The 18,242-nt window shown below is 33.4% G+C and overlaps 3 protein-coding genes across 4 annotated transcripts; 1 reads left to right on the forward strand and 2 right to left on the reverse strand.

Moving 5' to 3' along the window:
• Window positions 1-40: 40 nt before the first annotated feature.
• Window positions 41-1,546, forward strand: LOC145555452 (protein BPS1, chloroplastic-like). Its single transcript, XM_081617192.1, has 2 exons — window positions 41-872; window positions 1,521-1,546. Exons 1-2 carry the CDS (start codon window positions 41-43, stop codon window positions 1,544-1,546), a joined length of 858 nt encoding a protein of 285 aa, XP_081473318.1.
• Window positions 1,407-5,511, reverse strand: LOC145642202 (agamous-like MADS-box protein AGL15). Of its 2 annotated transcripts, none has more exons than XM_081693302.1 (8): window positions 4,980-5,511; window positions 3,033-3,108; window positions 2,696-2,760; window positions 2,501-2,600; window positions 2,341-2,382; window positions 2,134-2,175; window positions 1,877-2,049; window positions 1,407-1,789 (listed from the first exon to the last, which is right to left on the reverse strand). In XM_081693302.1, exons 1-8 carry the CDS (start codon window positions 5,159-5,161, stop codon window positions 1,717-1,719), a joined length of 753 nt encoding a protein of 250 aa, XP_081549428.1. In that variant the 5' UTR covers window positions 5,162-5,511; the 3' UTR covers window positions 1,407-1,716. The 2 variants fall into 2 exon arrangements, with proteins under 2 accessions (XP_081549428.1, XP_081549427.1); XM_081693301.1 differs by having other exon boundaries at window positions 2,696-2,763.
• A 5,705-nt stretch (window positions 5,512-11,216) lies between these two features.
• Window positions 11,217-16,931, reverse strand: LOC145556490 (uncharacterized). The gene is made up of 8 exons (XM_081618149.1): window positions 16,600-16,931; window positions 15,098-15,211; window positions 14,862-14,930; window positions 14,726-14,745; window positions 14,584-14,636; window positions 14,448-14,478; window positions 14,261-14,342; window positions 11,217-11,689 (listed from the first exon to the last, which is right to left on the reverse strand). Exons 1-8 carry the CDS (start codon window positions 16,805-16,807, stop codon window positions 11,496-11,498), a joined length of 771 nt encoding a protein of 256 aa, XP_081474275.1. The 5' UTR covers window positions 16,808-16,931; the 3' UTR covers window positions 11,217-11,495.
• Between the last annotated feature and the right edge of the window lie 1,311 nt (window positions 16,932-18,242).

An 18,242-nucleotide genomic window follows, 5' to 3' on the forward strand; every position in this document is an offset into this window, starting at 1 on the left:
GAAAGATTTGAGCTTTCTTGTGAAATTGGGTGAATTTTCTATGGTATTGTTCACCAAGAGATCAACCAAATTTCCTCGAAAATCAGACCCAAAACTGGATAATTCTCAATCAGTTGCTTTGAAATCTTTCCAATCTTACTTATCAGAGAGCTTGAATCGATTGCTCTCTGATAAAAGATATGGATCTCTCTCCTGGTTCATCCCCTGTTTCAAATTTTTACAGGATAAAAACAGAGCATTTGCAAAATTGGTGAAAGATTTAGACTACCCACTTTCAAAATGGAAGGGAAATTTAGCCGAAGATTATCTTTCACATACTTTGAACATGTTAGATGCTTTGAATTCAATCAGTTCATCGATTTCTCATCTGGGTATTTCTCGTCTTACTCTCTGTCATGCTGTAAGTTTAATCCCAAATTCTCCCTCTTCAGCTCTTCATCATTTGAAACCAATCAAACCCAGAAAAATTGAAGCTGGGAATTGCAAGAAAAAGGGTGTTGAAAGCTTCAATTGTGACAAAGAAAGGGTGATTTATGAAGCTATGGTGAAATCAAAAGGGATTGATTTGGCAATTTCTAGGGTTTTGTTATGTGGGTTAAGTGAAGGAAGTGAGGATCATCTGGGTTTGTTGAATTCTGCAGAATTTGAGGGTTTTGATTTGGGGTTTGCTGAAAATTTGATGGTTAAGGAGATTGAAGAGGTAAATGTTGCAGTAAAAGAGGTTGAAGCTGATTTGGTTGAAGGTAAAAATTGCAGTAAAAAGAAGTTGGATGCAGAGGAATTGAAGAAGATGTTAGGGAAACTTGAGAATTTACTGGAATTGGTTAATAAAGAGGTTAATTGCTTCTTCTCTGAGGTTTTGGCTAAGAGAAGTGAGTTAATTGATTGTCTTAGGCTTTCAAAAAGTAGTAGTTAGGGTTAATTTTTCTTGTATAATGTCTAGAAATCAATAAAGAATAATGTTTAGTAAAAACAAGTGTTTTTTTTTTTTTTTCTTTGTATCAATGTATAGTTGCTTGCCTCAAAGTTTGTTAAGTAGTTTGAGAGGTTTGAGTATATTGTTTCATGAAAATTGTAGCGACCTTGGTGAATTGTACATGTCAATCTAGTTCAACTTTGTAGGTTAGACTCATTTGGAGTGAGGGGAGGAAGAAAATCTCAACTCCTAAAGAACTCCAGTGTAGAATTTAGGTCCAGGGTTGCTAAGTAAAGAAGTGTAGTGTTTGTACTTTGTAGTAAAGAATGTTTTGTGAAAAATATTGTAATGCAGTATATGCATAAAGTTAATGAAATTTCGATTGCAAAGAGTCCAAAGTTTTTGCTTTCAGTGTTCATACAGGTTACTTGAGTTCGATTGCAAAGTTCTGCACATGTACATTTAACCATCATACTCCACCATGAATGGGATTCTGGATTGCTGTTTTTTTTTATGATATTCACTTAAAAAGACACAAGTTTAGTGACACTCTAATATATCATTCACATAGGCTTTGATAAAGCTCTTTCTGTATGACATACAGATAGCTCTTCATCTGTAGAGGAATAGACTATTCGATACTAGAAGTAGTTAACTAAATATTTACAACTTATTTAATATATGATGTCAAGTTGTCGACTAAGTGCCATAGATATCCGGCTGGCTATAATATATTACCAAAATGTGCTATATCTGGTGCCAATTTGAGCAGCAGCTAGCAATGAGGCAGAGAAAGATGATCAAGGAGAAGCTGCTGGACTTCCACAGTCGCTCTCTGTTGCTTTCCTCTTTCGAATGCTGTCACATGGTGGCCTGAATGTAAGAAACAACAAAGATTTTATATTAAGTGTAGAGAAGTAATCTATGAAATCTTATGAAATTTGGGGAACAGAAAAGTACCCTAGGTGCAAGGTAACATCTGAATCTGTTTTGTCGTATTCACTGTTGCAGATTGCATCTGAACCTGAAGTAGCATTTGTCTCAGAGGAAACCTTTGCTGCTATGGGATAGTATTCAAGATACATAGGTTCCGGACGGTCAGATGGTGTATGAAATCCTCTAAGTTCAGCAATCTACATATCAGACAAAAGCAGAGTTAACACTGATTTAATCAGCACAGTAAAACTTGATCCGTGAGGATTAGAAAAGAAAGTTACTTGTCTGCGTAGACTCTCATTCTCTAGCATGGCCCTGTGCTCCTAGATTACAAGGTAAAATCCGCGTCATTAGTCTCAAGAAGAACACATCATGAACCAAGCATAAAGGCCACCATCATACATCAAACAGAAAATTCTAACTTCAAATTTGTATTGGTTTTTTAATCAGCATCAAATACTAACAAATTTTCAGCTACTGTGAAGTACCTGTACGCGTGAATGCTCTAGTTGATCCATCAGTAATTGGTCCTGCAGTAGAAAGTGTTCACAGAAATTTCTATTGATGTAGGCGCGTGTCAAACAATAATACAAGTAGCCTCAAATAGAAGACAGAGATAAACAAAAGGCACCACAAAACTAAAGCCACCTTCTTAGCTTTTATGGACAGTAGGCTTTCATTGAGTTGCTTTTCCAGCTGCTGCAATTCTTTCATGCTCAAGCCTGACAAATCTTTACCCAGCAACCTCCTGTAAATTGATAATGGTTTTTACTAACTCAAGTGATTTAAGTTTACAATAGTATAGCACAGGCTAGAATCAATGACAAGTTCAAGGAAATATACATTTGTTTCACTTGAAGCCTAGATATTTCATCTTTCAGACTATCAATCTCCTTCAAATCTTCGATCTGCTAATAAGAGCATAGTTCGATAAGAAAGGCTTGCTTATACAAAATAGGCCAACGATTGTGCAGTTGGCCATAAACAACCACCGTTGTCCAGATACTTTAACATTATCCATCCCTACTGTCTCAAGATAATATTCGAAGGCTCTACTAGTAAAAGATGTCAAACTATGCAACAGAAAGAAAGGGAGAAATCTTTTTAATCATCAGTTAAGTATCAATGTAATGTCATCCCTGAGAACTAAAAACAGAATTCGAGTTTCAGACCCCTATACCTGAAGCTTTGGTTTTCCTACTGAAACATCAGAAGTTTCCAGAGCATTCTTGTACCTTGCAATTGTTCTCTTCATGCTGCACATAATGAAACGTAAGTACAAAACACTTGAACACATAACAAAAAGCAGAAGTTGTAGCAATAATTAAACATTAAGCATTAATTCAGATCAGAAGTGCATATTCTGCTACTCACCTCAGTTATAACTATATAAGTGATCAATTACAGTGCTCAGCCCATATATATGTGGTGTTAATCTCCCCAAATCAAGGTTAGTAGAATAGTATTACTATTTGTTATTGTAAGAAAGAAAAAAAAGATGGACTTGAAAGTCCAATTGTGGCAGAAGGTTTGTAATAAACCTTCACTTTGGTGTATTGAGTTTTGTGGACTAAAAGTCCAATAGATGGCAGAAGGTTTAATGTGGAATAGTAATCCACATTAAATAATGGTCGGCAGTGCAAGTATACATGGATGTTCTTGCATTTGTATTGTGCGTGTATGAGAAGACACACAACCGAGCAAGGTGAAGCTAGCTAATGAGAGTAGAAGCAGTGAGTGCATCTCAAGACGAAGGAGAGCACTATTGACATCAACTCTTCCCAACTTTTTTTTCAATATACAAACATTATATCTATGGTATAATTTTGTGAAAGTTTATGGTATAACATTTCATACGTCATACCCGTATTCAAGTAATTAATGATTTTTCACAACAAATGTACATGTAAAAGTGCAATTGAAATGAATTAGCCACCATGTAAATAAAGCATAACTAAAATAAAAGTTTAAAGCACTTTTTTCACACTAAAGCTTTGCTTCTTCAAAATGACAAGGCTAATTTTGTGGACTCACATACATGGTTCAATTTCAGCCACACCACATAGGAGTGCTCAAAAACCACACCACACCACACCATCCCGGTTCGAGGTTTAAAGGGGCAAAATATGTTAGGAGTACATTTACAAACTTTTAAACTAAGGGTAATGCTATCTTATAAGCATTTAATATCCTTCATTTTTTGGTATTAAGTTGGAAATTTATCGATAATTCACGAGTAAATCGGTGTAATAAATGTTTATTTATTGTCTATTCTTTCCACTTTTAAGGGATGCATATATCTTTTTCCTTAAAATAAATTTCGAATTTTTTTTTTTTTTTTTTTTTTTATCATTACGAATATTAAATTTATGCTTCCTAATTTTTTACTCATTTATGACATGCTTCGTATGATACACATGCTTAGTTACTAATTATGCTATTTCACCTAATATGGTAAATAATCATGCACTTCAACAAAAAAGGTATGCAATTAACTTCACTTTCTTAGAAAGAAGAAAAGATAAAAAAAAAATACATAAATGCTTTACTTTTTAATATTTTTTTCTTATTTATAATTTTTGCACCAAAATATAATCGTGCAAGGAAAGGAGTAGAAGAGTCTTTCCGGGGCTTAAAATTAAATAGTGGATATTTTTAGAAATAGCTTTGCAATTAAACCCAAAAATAGGAAGTTTATTCGTACAAAAAATTAAAAGCAATGGAAAAGAAGAAAACACAAAATTTGCTTTTACTATTCAAATTTTGACGATCAAAACAAGTTGAATGTTCTAACTTGTTATTAATTTCAAGGAAATTACTTGGAAAAAAACAACAAGACTAGCAGTCAACAAGGTCAAACAAATTAAACATGACATGCAATGGAAAATAGAAAACACATAATTTTCTACCGACAAACGACAATCAAACTTAAAAATCAAACATTTGTAATAATAATCCCAGAAATTTCAACATGCAACATACTAAAGATAACATTTTTCTTATTCTTAAATAAAAAAGCTCCCTTTTTTAGTGTTTTTGGATAAAATATAAATTATATATTCAAGATAAATTATCTAAAAAAAAATTTAAAAAAAAATTTAAGAGAAGAAGATTAATTAATAATTACCTAGAGCTAGAAAACTCAAAGAGTCTTCCAGTACTAGAGAAGATGATAAGAGCAACCTCAGCATCACAAAGAACAGCAAGTTCATGAGCTTTTTTAAGCAACCCAGAACGACGTTTTGAGAATGTAACTTGTCTGCTATTTGCATTTTCGATCTTCTTAATTTCAATCTTACCACGACCCATTTCAATTCAACAAAAACCCAGAAATACCCACAATTTAATTTCTAAAAAACCCTAAAAAAAATGAAGATAAAAATCAACAATCCCCTGTTTTTTCTCCCCTGTTTTTCTGCTTAAGAATATATATAAAAAAAAAGCTTCCTTTTTTGTAATTGTTCTAAACTTAGAAAAAGAAGAAAATGGGGGTTGCTAAAAATGGAGAGAGAAAGAGAAAGAAGAGGGAGAATGAAGGAGATCAAAAGAGGAGAAGAGAGAGATTATAAAGAAAGAATACAACTCCTTTGATCTCCAATTGGAGAGAAGGTTAGAGAGAGAAAGTAGAGAGAGAAAGAGAACGCCTAGAAATGGTAAGTCTGCATGGCAAAGTCTACACTGTTGCATGACCCTTTTTGCCACATTTAGAGCGTTTTCTGTATTTTTTGTGCCTACTTGTGGGCCACCCACACCTTTTTTTTTTTTTTTATTTCCTTTGAGGGGGTACCAAAATTATTTTAGGGAAATTTATAAATTCATATAAACCTAAATAAATACGAGCATTAATTAATTACGCAAATTCTAATATCAGACGGTTTGTAAAGTGCGATTAGAAAGTGAGTATAGATTTTTAGAGAATGTTGCACCGTTGGGTGTATTGTATACAAAGTGGTATATATGTATATTCAAAAGATAATAATCATCAAAGAAATTAAGAAAAGTAAACTACTCCGTGTAGATGAACCCGAATGCATAAAAAGAACTCTTAGTAAAATATAATTATATAAAATTTGAAAATAATAAGCTTTTATAAGAGAAGGATATTAGGAATTAAACAGATTATTCTGAAGTAAACATGATTTACATTAAATTAGTCATAAGTTTATAATTTGTATGATACGAGCCCTACTTAATAGAATTAATAGAATAAAGGAAACAAAATCAATTTCCACATTTGTTCCCTTTTTTTTAAATATATGAAAAGGGATTTGTTGATGTGATATACTCCATATGATGGTACCAAAATTGTGGGAAATCTTGGTGACTACGTTTAAATATGGAATTAATGGTTTAACTTTTTACCTTTTTTTTTTAGGTGAAGAAGAGAAAGAGAGTGATGAGATTTATCATTTGTTGTACGAGGGGACACATCACTACATCAGTAAATTTTGTAAATGCTGACTACGTGTTTTACACTTTTGCTTAATTTAAATTTCTTTTTTCTCTCAATAATGTTTCAAAATATAAAGCCACTTGCAAATTTAAGCTTAAATTTCCCTTAACTAGAGATTTCCTTCTCTAATGAGATGATTAACTACCAGAAGTATAAAAAAATTATTCATTTATATATTAATCAAATTTCCTTAGCTATAGGTAGATATTCTTTACAAATTAAAAATCATTATATTGAACTACAAATTTTTTTTTCTTTAATAATGAGATGATTAACTAGCTTTGAATATATTGATTTTTTTTAATTCATTCGTAACTTTAATGTACGAGCAGCTACCGATATAATCAGAATATCACGTCTTATTTGGTGTTATTATATACTCATTTAACATTTTTACATATAATTACTTTTATAGTTTTATTACCTTCTTTTCCACGTATCCCTTACAAATGCATTTAAGATATTCCAAAAACATATATAAGGTTGTATGACATATATAGTATGAATAGTGTGAACTTAGTTCTTGTGGAAAAAGCAATATTTCCAATGTGATATGCTTTTCAAATCTAAAATAAAAAGAGTATGCATGTGCACTCATAAGGATTAGTAGCTTAAAGTGGAATACCAGTACTAGAAATAGAGTAAGGCAAAAATTAAAGAAAGGAAAAAAGACAAGGGAAGCATGATCTACCAATTACATTTATTCAACTAAATGAAACTACGTAGTTCCTCTTTTTAAAAAAAGGGGGAAATTACCTAAATTAGGGGATGTTGGTATTATGAGAATAATATAGGGTTGAGATTGGAGATTATTACATCTAGGGCATGGGATCAACATCCCAAAATAGGATAAAATATGGACGTGAATGGGTAATGAAATGGACGGCCAAATATAAAATAAATTATTTTTTCGAAGTTTTTATATGATTAGTTTTATGAATATATATATTTATAGAGTATATATTTACCTCATCTGTCAAAAATAAATTATCTTATTAATAGTATAATATGAACTAGCAATTAAATTTTTAATATATATGAGCAAAGAAAAAAATAGCTTTTTTTTTTTGAAGAAAAAGAAAAGAAAAAAAAAAATAGCTTAGGTATTACTTCGTATATGTTTTTTAACATGGCTCTATTAATAAGCTCAATGGAAATAGAAAAACTTTGTGGTACTTGTTTATATTAAATATCACCATTTTAACGAAGATTATTAGGCAAAAACGTCGTTGTGATATTAAAATTATTTTATTCTCTTTCACAAATTTTTGTATGTGGCTGGCCACACCGTGTGGCCAGCCACATTTTTTATTTATTTATTTTTTTTAAATACCACAACTCTTCTCTCTTCTTTTTTCTTAGCTTCTTCTCCAAGCCAAATCACACATCATCAACAACCATATCTCTACTCCACCCATTTTCTCTCTCCTCTTTTCTTAGCTTCTTCTTCAAGCCAAACCACACATCTCCAACAACCATATCCCTACTCTACCAATTTTCTCTCTCCTCTTTGCTAAATTGCTACAATTAAAGCCCGAAATTGTAGAAATTGGGTGTCAAATTGTTGTGAAAAATTGTGATTAATTATCCTTAAGATCGTGAACAACATTTGAAGTAGTGAAATTGATGAGAACCAAAGAAATTTGAGCTCCTTTTCTTCGTGGAATCTCAAATCGAACATTCTACGTCAAAAATTGTAGGGTGTTACTAGTTTGGTCAGGGGTTACTTGTAGGGTGTTACTGGTTTGGTCAGGTGTTACTGGTTTGGTCATGTGTTACTGGTTTGGTCAGGGGTTACTTGTAGGGTGTTACTGGTTTTGGTCAGGGGTTAGGTTACTTGTAGGATGTTACTGGTTTGGTCAGGGGTTACTTGTAGGGTGTTACTGGTTTTGGTCGTCGGGGGTTACTTGTAGGGTGTTACTAGTTTTGGTCGGGGGTTACTTGTAGGGTGTTACTGGTTTGGTATGGGGCCTATAAGCAAACCTTTTTTTTTTTTTTTTTTTTTTTTTAAACCAACTTACAAGCAACCCTTGAATAAGTAACAATTAACCATTGAATAAGTAATTCATACAAGTAACCTTTGAAGTAACTCACATAAGTAACCCTTGAATAAGTAACTCATACAAGTAACCCTTGAATTAACCCATACAAGTAACCCCTAAAAAAATAAAAAATAAATAAAAAAAAGGTACCCTTGAAAAAAAATATAAGTAACTCTTGAAAAAAAAAATACAAGTAACCCTTGAATAACTAATCCATACAATTAACCCCTGAAAAAAAATACAAGTAACTCCTGAAAAAAAAAAATACAAGTAACCCCTGAAAAAAAAGATACAAGTAACTCCTGAAAATAAAAATACAAGTAACTCCTGAAAAAAAAAAAATGTACAAGTAACCCTTGAAAAAAAAATTACAAGTAACTCTTGAAAAAAAAAAATACAAGTAACCCCTGAAAAATACAAGTAACTTTGACAAAACCAGTAACCCTGTTATGCGAGTGAACGGTAACCCCGTTATGCGCGCGTCAGAATCCGTTATTTTTACTGACTTGGCAGCAGGCCTCACCATGTGGCCTGCTGCACCAAAAAAGCTCTCATTCTCTTTAATCACACTATTTTTTTCTTAGAAAGTGATGACTCTAATCCTAATTTAGTCCTATTAAATTATTTTATTCTCTTTAATCACACTATCATTTCTTTGATTTTTAAAAAAATTGGTGTTTATATATTATGCATTTTAATTAGTTAAGTGAGTGAAAAATAAAATACTTAAATATTTAATTCCTAACGAGCATTGTTGTAGTCTTGTAGATATGTTGGAGTATTTCCAATAATAATGTTATGTGTGGGAGGTTATCCCGAATAGAAAGAATAAGAAGGTGATGTATTGTAAATAATTGGATATGAGTTATGAAATGGGTCTTAGTGGTGGTTTGCACAAGTGGGCTAAGTGACTTATATATATATTTGTAATCAAAGAATTAGCACATTGGCCACTTGACACGGACACGGAAAATAAAAACCCTGATATGATAATTTATTTTTATCATTTTAGAAAAGTGTTTTTTGTACACGCCTAGTTCCATTATTTGTTTTTTGTTGTTCCGATTATTTTCCACCAACAGATCGATCAGACTGAAAAGAAAACTTAATACATACGTATATAGGGGCTAAAATTTAGCTACCTAACATTTAGGTAAATGACAATTTATCGTAGGAATAATGCATAAATGCCATTGAGATCTTGTTATTTCATTTTTAAAAAGTAAACAAGCAAAGGGTGAGTATGAATGAAGAAAAGCTAATTTGTTTAATTTGCTCTATTTACCCCTATCAAGTGCCTAATTAGTCAATTATAGCAACTATACGGGTACTCATGTTCTCATTATATTTAAACTGCGATGAAAAAAAAAAGAAGATTTATTTAAGCAAAAGAAATATAATAGCCAATTAAACACTAAAATTGCTTGAATCTTTAACAAGAACAAGTATAAGACTCACAACTCACCAAAAGGTACTTCATTCGTTTTTTTTTTAATGCCCCATAATGACATTTTATGCATGTCGATGCAAAACTTAAACCAATAAATCAATAATATATTTAATTATCATCAATTATATATAAATTACGTATGAGAATTGAACATTAATAATTTAATCATTGAGACGATTCCAACAGGTACCCACAATACTTTTTTTCTTAGGTAAAAATTCACAAATATTGGTTTAAATATGTTTAATGAGTTCTTAGGTAAAAATTCACAAATATTGGTTTAAATATGTTTAATGAATAGTTCCAAAAAAAAAAATTGGAGGGATTATTAATTAAAATGCAAGTTTTGGGGGAAAAAACGGAAAAGGGCAATCTAAGATTCATAGGCTATCCCTAAATAAACTAAAAAAAGAAAGGAAGCAGAAAATGCGCATAAACCCACTTTAAGAAATTGGTTAAATATTATTCTAAGAACAACTTGCTGAAATGCTAAAGTTTCTAGTTCCATTAATATTTCCTAATTTGGGTTGATCTTTAAATTCCAAGAATATATTTTAACCAAGTTTAGAAACTCCACTTGTAATACTCTTTCCTCTTCAACAAGTGGAATTATAAAATAATCATATTAATAGTTATTAGTTTATTACTTTATTAGGATGATTTTCTTTTTGTGGGTGAGAATTCATAGCAACACACTTACACACTCATTTCCTGTTAAATAGGTACTAGCTAGGGTTATTATATAAGGAGTAAAAAAAAACTATAGGAGTATAGGATCCTCCAACTTATAACAAAGATGAAAGAATTGGACATATGTATCTTAATTGAGAGAGTATCCACTCTTACTCTAATATTCCAAAACTACACCATAGTAAAGCATTATGCTATCAAAAATTACTAGTGCCAAACTTATAACTTGGGTGGCGAGCATCTTAGTCAAAAAGATGGTGGTGGATCGTGATGGCTTGTATGTGTTTCATATAGTCTGCATGACTTGAAGCTGATTGTAAGGTTGTCTACAGTCATTTTTAATGTGTTACATGTGAATTTGTGTCCTGGTGCGTTAATTCAGACGTTTCTATCATGAAGTTTCACAAACATGAGTTCTTCATAATTGCTTTATTATAACTAGAAGTTATTGCTGATTTTCTCTCCTTGTTGCTTGTAGCTCACATCATTAGAACCTTCTATCTGGGTAAGGAAAGAACTGGAATTGCCTTCCATGTCTCCGCACAAGAACCTTAAAGAGGTCAAGTTGTCAGAATTAATGTTGTACTCACCTACGAGTACGACACTTCAATATAAATCACGCGATTACCATACAGGGAATAACAGTTACATAAGCTAAATTAGCTCACGACAACTCTCTCTTCTTGGAGGAAAACAGGTTATTACAATGACAATTTTTCAAAACAAATATAACAAACCACATCAAAGCTTTATTAACATAGAAAACACCTCACTTACATAGTTGCATACCATGTAATAGTGAAGCAATCTGCTAGATCATCAACATAAAATCAGAAAAATCTGTGAACCCCTTTTTTTTCAGCTACGAGGCTCTGAATTGAGGCTTCACTTATTTCATAACTCTCAACTTCTTCGCAACAAGAATTATACACATCTAATGTTACAATGATTGGTACAGCAATATAACCTAATGACTATGTTAGGTTGTATATGAATAGGTATAGAGGATCATAGCTTGTCACCAGCTAAAGGATGTGATGCTATGTTAGCCGGCTCCTCATTCTTTCTGCAGATATATATGAAGTGGCAATCTGGATCTTGCAAGACAAAATCAGGTGGAATCAGGCCATCCTCAGACAGAGGGATGGGCTCCAAGCATGATTTAATGGAAGCAACAGCCGAGCCTTCAAACCCAGGTCTTGCTGTAGAAACAATATAAATTCGAACAACTTTAAACATGGATCAATAAAGGCTTAATTGCAGGGTAAAGGTAAAGAGCAATTAAGTTCAAAGAAGTCATTAAGCAATTAGGAGACATGATACATCATGAATCTATGACAAAGCACATAGTTCTCACTTCCTTGACACAAAAAATAATAGGTCTTCGTCTATTTTTGAGGTACAACCAACAGCAGCAAGCACACTGTCATAAAGATACTGGATGCCTAGGTTTAACAACTCTTCGAGATCTTTTATTATCGTTTCTAGTCCTTTCAGTCATCTCTTACAGTCTGATCTTCTAATCCTATTAGTCATTTAGATCAGCAGAACAAAAACAAAAAGAAAAAAAAAAGAAATGGCATGCCATGCCAAAAAGAATGTCCCTAAAGCACATGCGCATACTTTTGTCCAACGTGGATACATGTAGTTTTGTCAAGGTTTTCTGCTACTTGTGAAGGATCATACTAAACAAATAAGACAAGGGGATGAGACCATTATGGCATGGCAGGTGAAGGATTTGAATAATGCAGCACCAAACACCATCATAGTCAACTTCTTTCTTTAGTTTTCCCTAAGCAACTCTCCTATGCTCCCAAAGTCAATGCAGATGTGAGGTCGGATGTCTCCAACCAACTAGCACCAAAAAGGCCACATTTTCACCTAGTGTCAGGCATATCTAGCATGACGGAGTTACTGAGTAAAGCATAAGTAATTTATGGACAAAATTTGGAATATTCAAATGAAAGGTTCTCCAACGTGAGCAATTCAAAATTTTGCCATAAGCATCATAGACCAAAGCCAATATTGATCAGTGCTATCCTGCATAGAGTCAATAGACTCAATACCTCATCATAGCACAATATCAGTGTGGAACAGCAAGAGGGATGGAGCTCAATATGTGTACAGATCACCCTCACACGTCACCCTAACCAGACAGGATATAATACCTCATTAGTATGCAAAACCCTCTAGCCAAAGTCACCATATAACTAAGCATATGATTGATTGATTTTCTGGAGAGCAAAACCTCATGCAACGCAACACGGCTTGCATATATAGCCTATAAACAAATGATGTTTACATAACTTATCAGATCATCAAAAGTCCATCTATTCTTTCAAACCAGTCTAAATAACATAGTAGGACAGAACCTAAAGATACGAAAATAGGAATATTATTAGATAATAGTAATTCTAGTAAGGCCCTTAGCCCTAGCAACCAAAGGTCTCTAATACACATCCCAGGTAGGTGTTATAATCCACCTAGGGTGCTATATTCCTTTTAGGATGAAATATTCTCCAGCTCCAGTGAGTGGCTTAAGACTAAAGAGCATTTGAAAAATATGATTCAGAATGATCTCAAGATCTCTTGTCCTGACAACTCACCAACTACTAGTAATCTATCTACAAAAAACATCATACATCAATAGACTGTGAACTGAACAGTTAGCGGGAACAACATTCCAGTGTCCTGTACAGGGGGGCAGAACTGAGTGCCATGGATACCCTTGGGTCCTTTCTAAGAGCTAAGGACAATGATTTGATATCACCTTGAATACGGAGGCCATATATAATAGCTTCTATATTATCCACATTTGGACTAGCTTCATTATTATGCACAACATCCAAGTTCACGTGTTTACGATGTACATAATGACGATGTTGATTAAAGCAACCCGAGCTACTTTGTCAAAGAGACTGATCATGCTGTGGTGGTTCTTTGGTACACAAAAAGCTGCCATGCACAGCCCGGGTGATAATTCATGGAATAGCCAGGTGGCGCTTTTAAATCTCCTAAGGCAAGGACCTAGGGTCAATTCTCAGTACTCATTACAAATAAGGTAGGAGTTAGAGCACCAACTTGCCAAGGGCATAACATGCCATTGGTATCCCCAAGCCCCATAAAACTGCCCTCTGGTTTACTTTACTTTCTCCCATTTTATTGCCCACTATCTACCAAATGCACATTCAAGCAATCACAATTCACTAGTCTTATGCTAACACACTATTGGTTATACTGAGAATCCAACTCATTATTTACAGTCTTTAATATCAGTAAAAAGTCAGCAGGACAATTTTGCTGGAATTTTTATTTTTTATTTTTTATTTTTGACAAAAATTTTGGTGGAATTAAGTTAGTACTTAAATGTTTGAATTCAGCGTTGAGCCTACCCTAAAACAATTTCAAACTTAAACACATCAAGGAGGTACAGAACAACAACCTCTACCAGGTACAACCATTTACAAGTGGCAGCATCAGGCTCTATGGCTAAATCATTTCAACCTATTAGGCTCATTATCTAATGAGTAATGACAGACAAAAAGGGCTCTCAATTCTATCTTACTTAAAACTTCTAAGCGCTGAATTACTACAATAATACTACAAATAAAGTGAAATCAAGCTAGAACAAAGAAAAAGAGGAATCATTTTAAATTATTTGAAACTATGGAAAACACATCTCAATTGTTCACGAAACATTGACCAAAAGAAATTCGGCAGTGTAGCTTGAACACTAACACAAAAGAAAGTTGAGGTTACAAGTAAAAACTTACGTATAATGTACAGTTCAATTTTCCAATTATACACTGATCGGTTAATATAAGGCATCCTCACATGTGGATCACCATATGTAATCTGCAAAAGGGAAAAACGAAAATGGATTATCTGTCTAGAAATTGATACGCTTTCAGCAAAAGCCAAGTGCAAGACATGGACAAAGATAACAGAGTATATGGTTACCAACATATATACTCCTCCAGGCTTAAGTAGCCTGCAAGAAAACATTATCCTCTAATCAAGGAAATTTAGGACATAAAAGTTCGAATGAAATAAAAAAGACTAAAATATTGGGAACTTAAAGTAACGGTCTCAAAACCTGCTGACTTCACCCAACATCCGAGAAGCACTTATTATAGCTTCAGTACCGCACTTCAAAAAAGAGGGTCAAAATCAGAAAATGAATTATTAAAACGATGAATAATCACACCTTTAAGTAGTTGAAGTAAGGAGTTTCTCACCATCAAAGAATCAAGAGTTCCTATTTTGCCAACAGTAACATATAAGATGGAGGAAAAAAAAAACATTGTTAATGCTACAATACTTCAGTGGAGAACACAGCCATGAAATCAATACATTCACATATGATAAAATTACCTTTATCAATAACACTGCCAAATGAATCATCTGGGAAAAAACTCATATCTCTAACATCCATCTGCATATCTATAAGACCAGATAAGGAAGCTATTCTGTAGAACTTACAATTGTGAACTTAATGGAGATGATATTGCAGGATATTAAATTATCTCATAGCAAAAGTACAGAACAGTTGACATAATAAAATAGTCCAAAGTAAATAACAAAAAAAAAAAAAGAGGCTGCAAGAATACATTTCAGTTGAGGTAAGTGTGCATGCTTCCCTCTCATCATGTCAATGGCAACCGTAGAAATGTCAACGTTCATAATCTCCTCATATCCATCTTTCACCATATCCTCTGATATGACTAAAAAAATTGAAAAACTAGAATCAGCAACTTTGGTCATGAGGAGCAAAAATTGATTTTACAGAAATTAAATGTTGATCTTTAAGTAGCTAATAGGTTTTATTTTTATACAAGGATATGTTCAATAGAAAATCAAAGAACTGGATAGAATTGGAAGAACAGCTCCTCTTTATGAAAACATTGAATAATAAGAAACAGTCAACACTTAAAGAATATGTCACCAACACAGGGAGTCAATGGATAAACAAACTTCCATAAGATTACTATCCACTAACTTCAATGATTTGTCAACCCAGGAACTCTAACACATAGAGCACAAACAGTATGTACCATTAAGCATATAAAATTGACCAAAGTTTCATAGTCAAATTTAACATGGTAAAAGAATGTAAGATGATATAAGTCTGACATCCAAGCTTACCGTGCCTACTGTCTTCAAGTAAAAGCTATTCCACAAGTGAATCGACCGAAGTCTTTCATATATAAGTATATAACATACTATGGCCATAAATCTTCCTCTAAGGAACAACTTAGAGAAATCACACCTTCCCAAACAAAGCTGCCTTCATTGGAGTATTTCAGTGCAGCAAAGTCCATACTAAACCTTAAGATAAGAACCTAAATGGTACTGATTGCTAACAAATCGATGCAAAAATTAAGCCATACCATCACTCCCCTCACCCACATAGACAATTACATACCAGACAGCATACCGGTGCAAATAATTCCCAGATTCACCAATTCACAAGTATTTGACTTTAATGCCCTAAATAACCTCAAGATCCATTACTTCACACTAAACATCTCACCAAGTCAACTCCGATCACAATTATGCAAAAGAAACCCTATACTAAACACAAGATAAGGCATGGTTTACATTAATCTTGAAATTCCGGGTACTGTATCAATCCTGAATTAAATTGCTAGAGTAGCCAAGTCCAATCCATTCCTTGAATTAATCATCAAAAGTATCCATTCCATAAAATTCCAAGTCAAATCTATGCCACCATTCTACCTCACTAAAAAGTCAAACTGACATAAGAACCAGCATTATAGCAGCATAAACATTAATCTAACCAAACATTATAAAACAATACAATATATTCACCAGAAATCTACCCATATACAATTGGCTATCAGTCAAATATTTTCAAATTTCTAATAAAGCTGTAATTTTTTTCAGTTAAAAGCATTTCTTGTTGCATTAATGACAATCAGTCAATCACCACTAATACAAATAAAATCAAACAGCTCAAAACACTCGATTCCAACATTAAAAAACCCAAAATCATTATCCAAACAATCAAAACCAAAAAACCCAGAATTCCTAAATAAGTTATCCAGCTTAAATCGACAAAATCACAAATAAAATTTATAAAAAAAATTACCAGCATTTCCACAACCAACCATGAGAACACGAGAAGAAGTGGGGACAAATTTGCGAACAAAAGGACGAAGAGCAGAGTAACGTTGATACCAATCAAAGGAGCCGGATTCTTGAATGTAACGAGCATCCCAATACAGGGAATTGCCATAGTCGTAAGTGTTACAGCTTGAAACGTCTCTGAACATGGTGGTATTGTTATTGTTATTCATAGAAGAAGATGAAGAAGAAGAAGAAGACGAAGAGGGAGGAGAGAGAAATGGTGTGTTGTGTTGGTCAATCCCAATATTTGGTGGCAGGGGATCTGGGTAATGGGTATTGTACTACAGTGTAATGTGTGGCCAACTGGAATTTTTTAGGGATTTTTTTTTTTTTTATTGAAATTGATTGGCTTTGGTTTGGGTAGAAATGTTTAACACCATATAATAGCAATTACTTTGGGGCTGTTTGGTTCGTTAAAGGCGAGGAAATACATGTTCATCAGCCTTTTGTAAATTAGGAGGCATATAAGATATTTCACTTATTACTATGTACGAGTATTTATTTTGGGGCAAGTTTGTACTTTCTTCCCTTTTTTTCTCCTCCGTTACAGCTCACTACACTTGCTTCCTCCCTTCCTCCTCCTTCATTAGTCCATTACAACAACGGTATCACCACCTAAGGTGGTTGAAATTGCTTAAACGTAGAAAGTGCTACCCCTAAGGCCCTGAGGGTAGATTTGGCTCTAATTTACGCCCTTTTGCTACTAAGGTGTCTTTTTGTAACCGTCGCGAAGCGACGTTGGAGTGATTGTTGAGAAAGGAGGAAGAAGGGAAGAAGAAAAGGGACGCAAAGAGGATGATTGTGGTGGCTCGTGGTTGACTGGCGAGATGATAATGGGTAGACGAAGATGGTGGTGGTTCGTCATTCCTGAACCATGATACTAAATCTAAATTTTTTAATAATAAAAAAATGTACTATATTGCAAAGCTGGCCCACAAAAGATGCTAATTTACAATGGTTCGTCAATTAGGCTGATTGGCTAGGGCGGCCTCTTAAACTGGAATATAATGGTATAAAATCTCATATTAGGGAGGTATAGATTCAAACTCCCATACCTGCTTGAAGTTGTTTGGTTTATATTTATTTATGCAAAGGTGTCAACACCATTAGCGATTTAGCTCTTGTATCAATTAGATTAGAACCTCTACCATTTTAGTGTGCACAACACACTTTATAAACCCCTTATGTCCTAAGGTGGTTAACAATTAGCTCGATTGTACTATCCCTTATTTTGAAGTATGCGATGTCTTGCAAAAAATATTTTTCTAGTTGGAGCATATAGAAAGCATACAAGTCTAATACTATCCATAACAATACATGACACATTTTCAGTATTTTCCCACTAAGTGTAATTTAGCTACTAATAGCATGAACATTTCTTCATATATTGACTCTAGCCTTTCTTCTATTCTTATTTCCGATGTTGTTAAGGCTGCCGCACACGTTCACACACCCCACTAGTATGATATTGTCCGTTTTAGGCCGTCCAAGCCCGCACGGATTTGTTTACTGATGTTAGCCATAAAATAAAACCTCTACTGATGTTAACCATTTTATATTAACTACAACTTGTATTAGCATTCATTAAATTAATTCACTAACATT

Source organism: Chenopodium album, chromosome 8 (genome assembly GCF_948465745.1).
Source record: "Chenopodium album chromosome 8, dcCheAlbu1.1, whole genome shotgun sequence".
Taxonomy (NCBI): Eukaryota; Viridiplantae; Streptophyta; class Magnoliopsida; order Caryophyllales; family Amaranthaceae; genus Chenopodium; species Chenopodium album.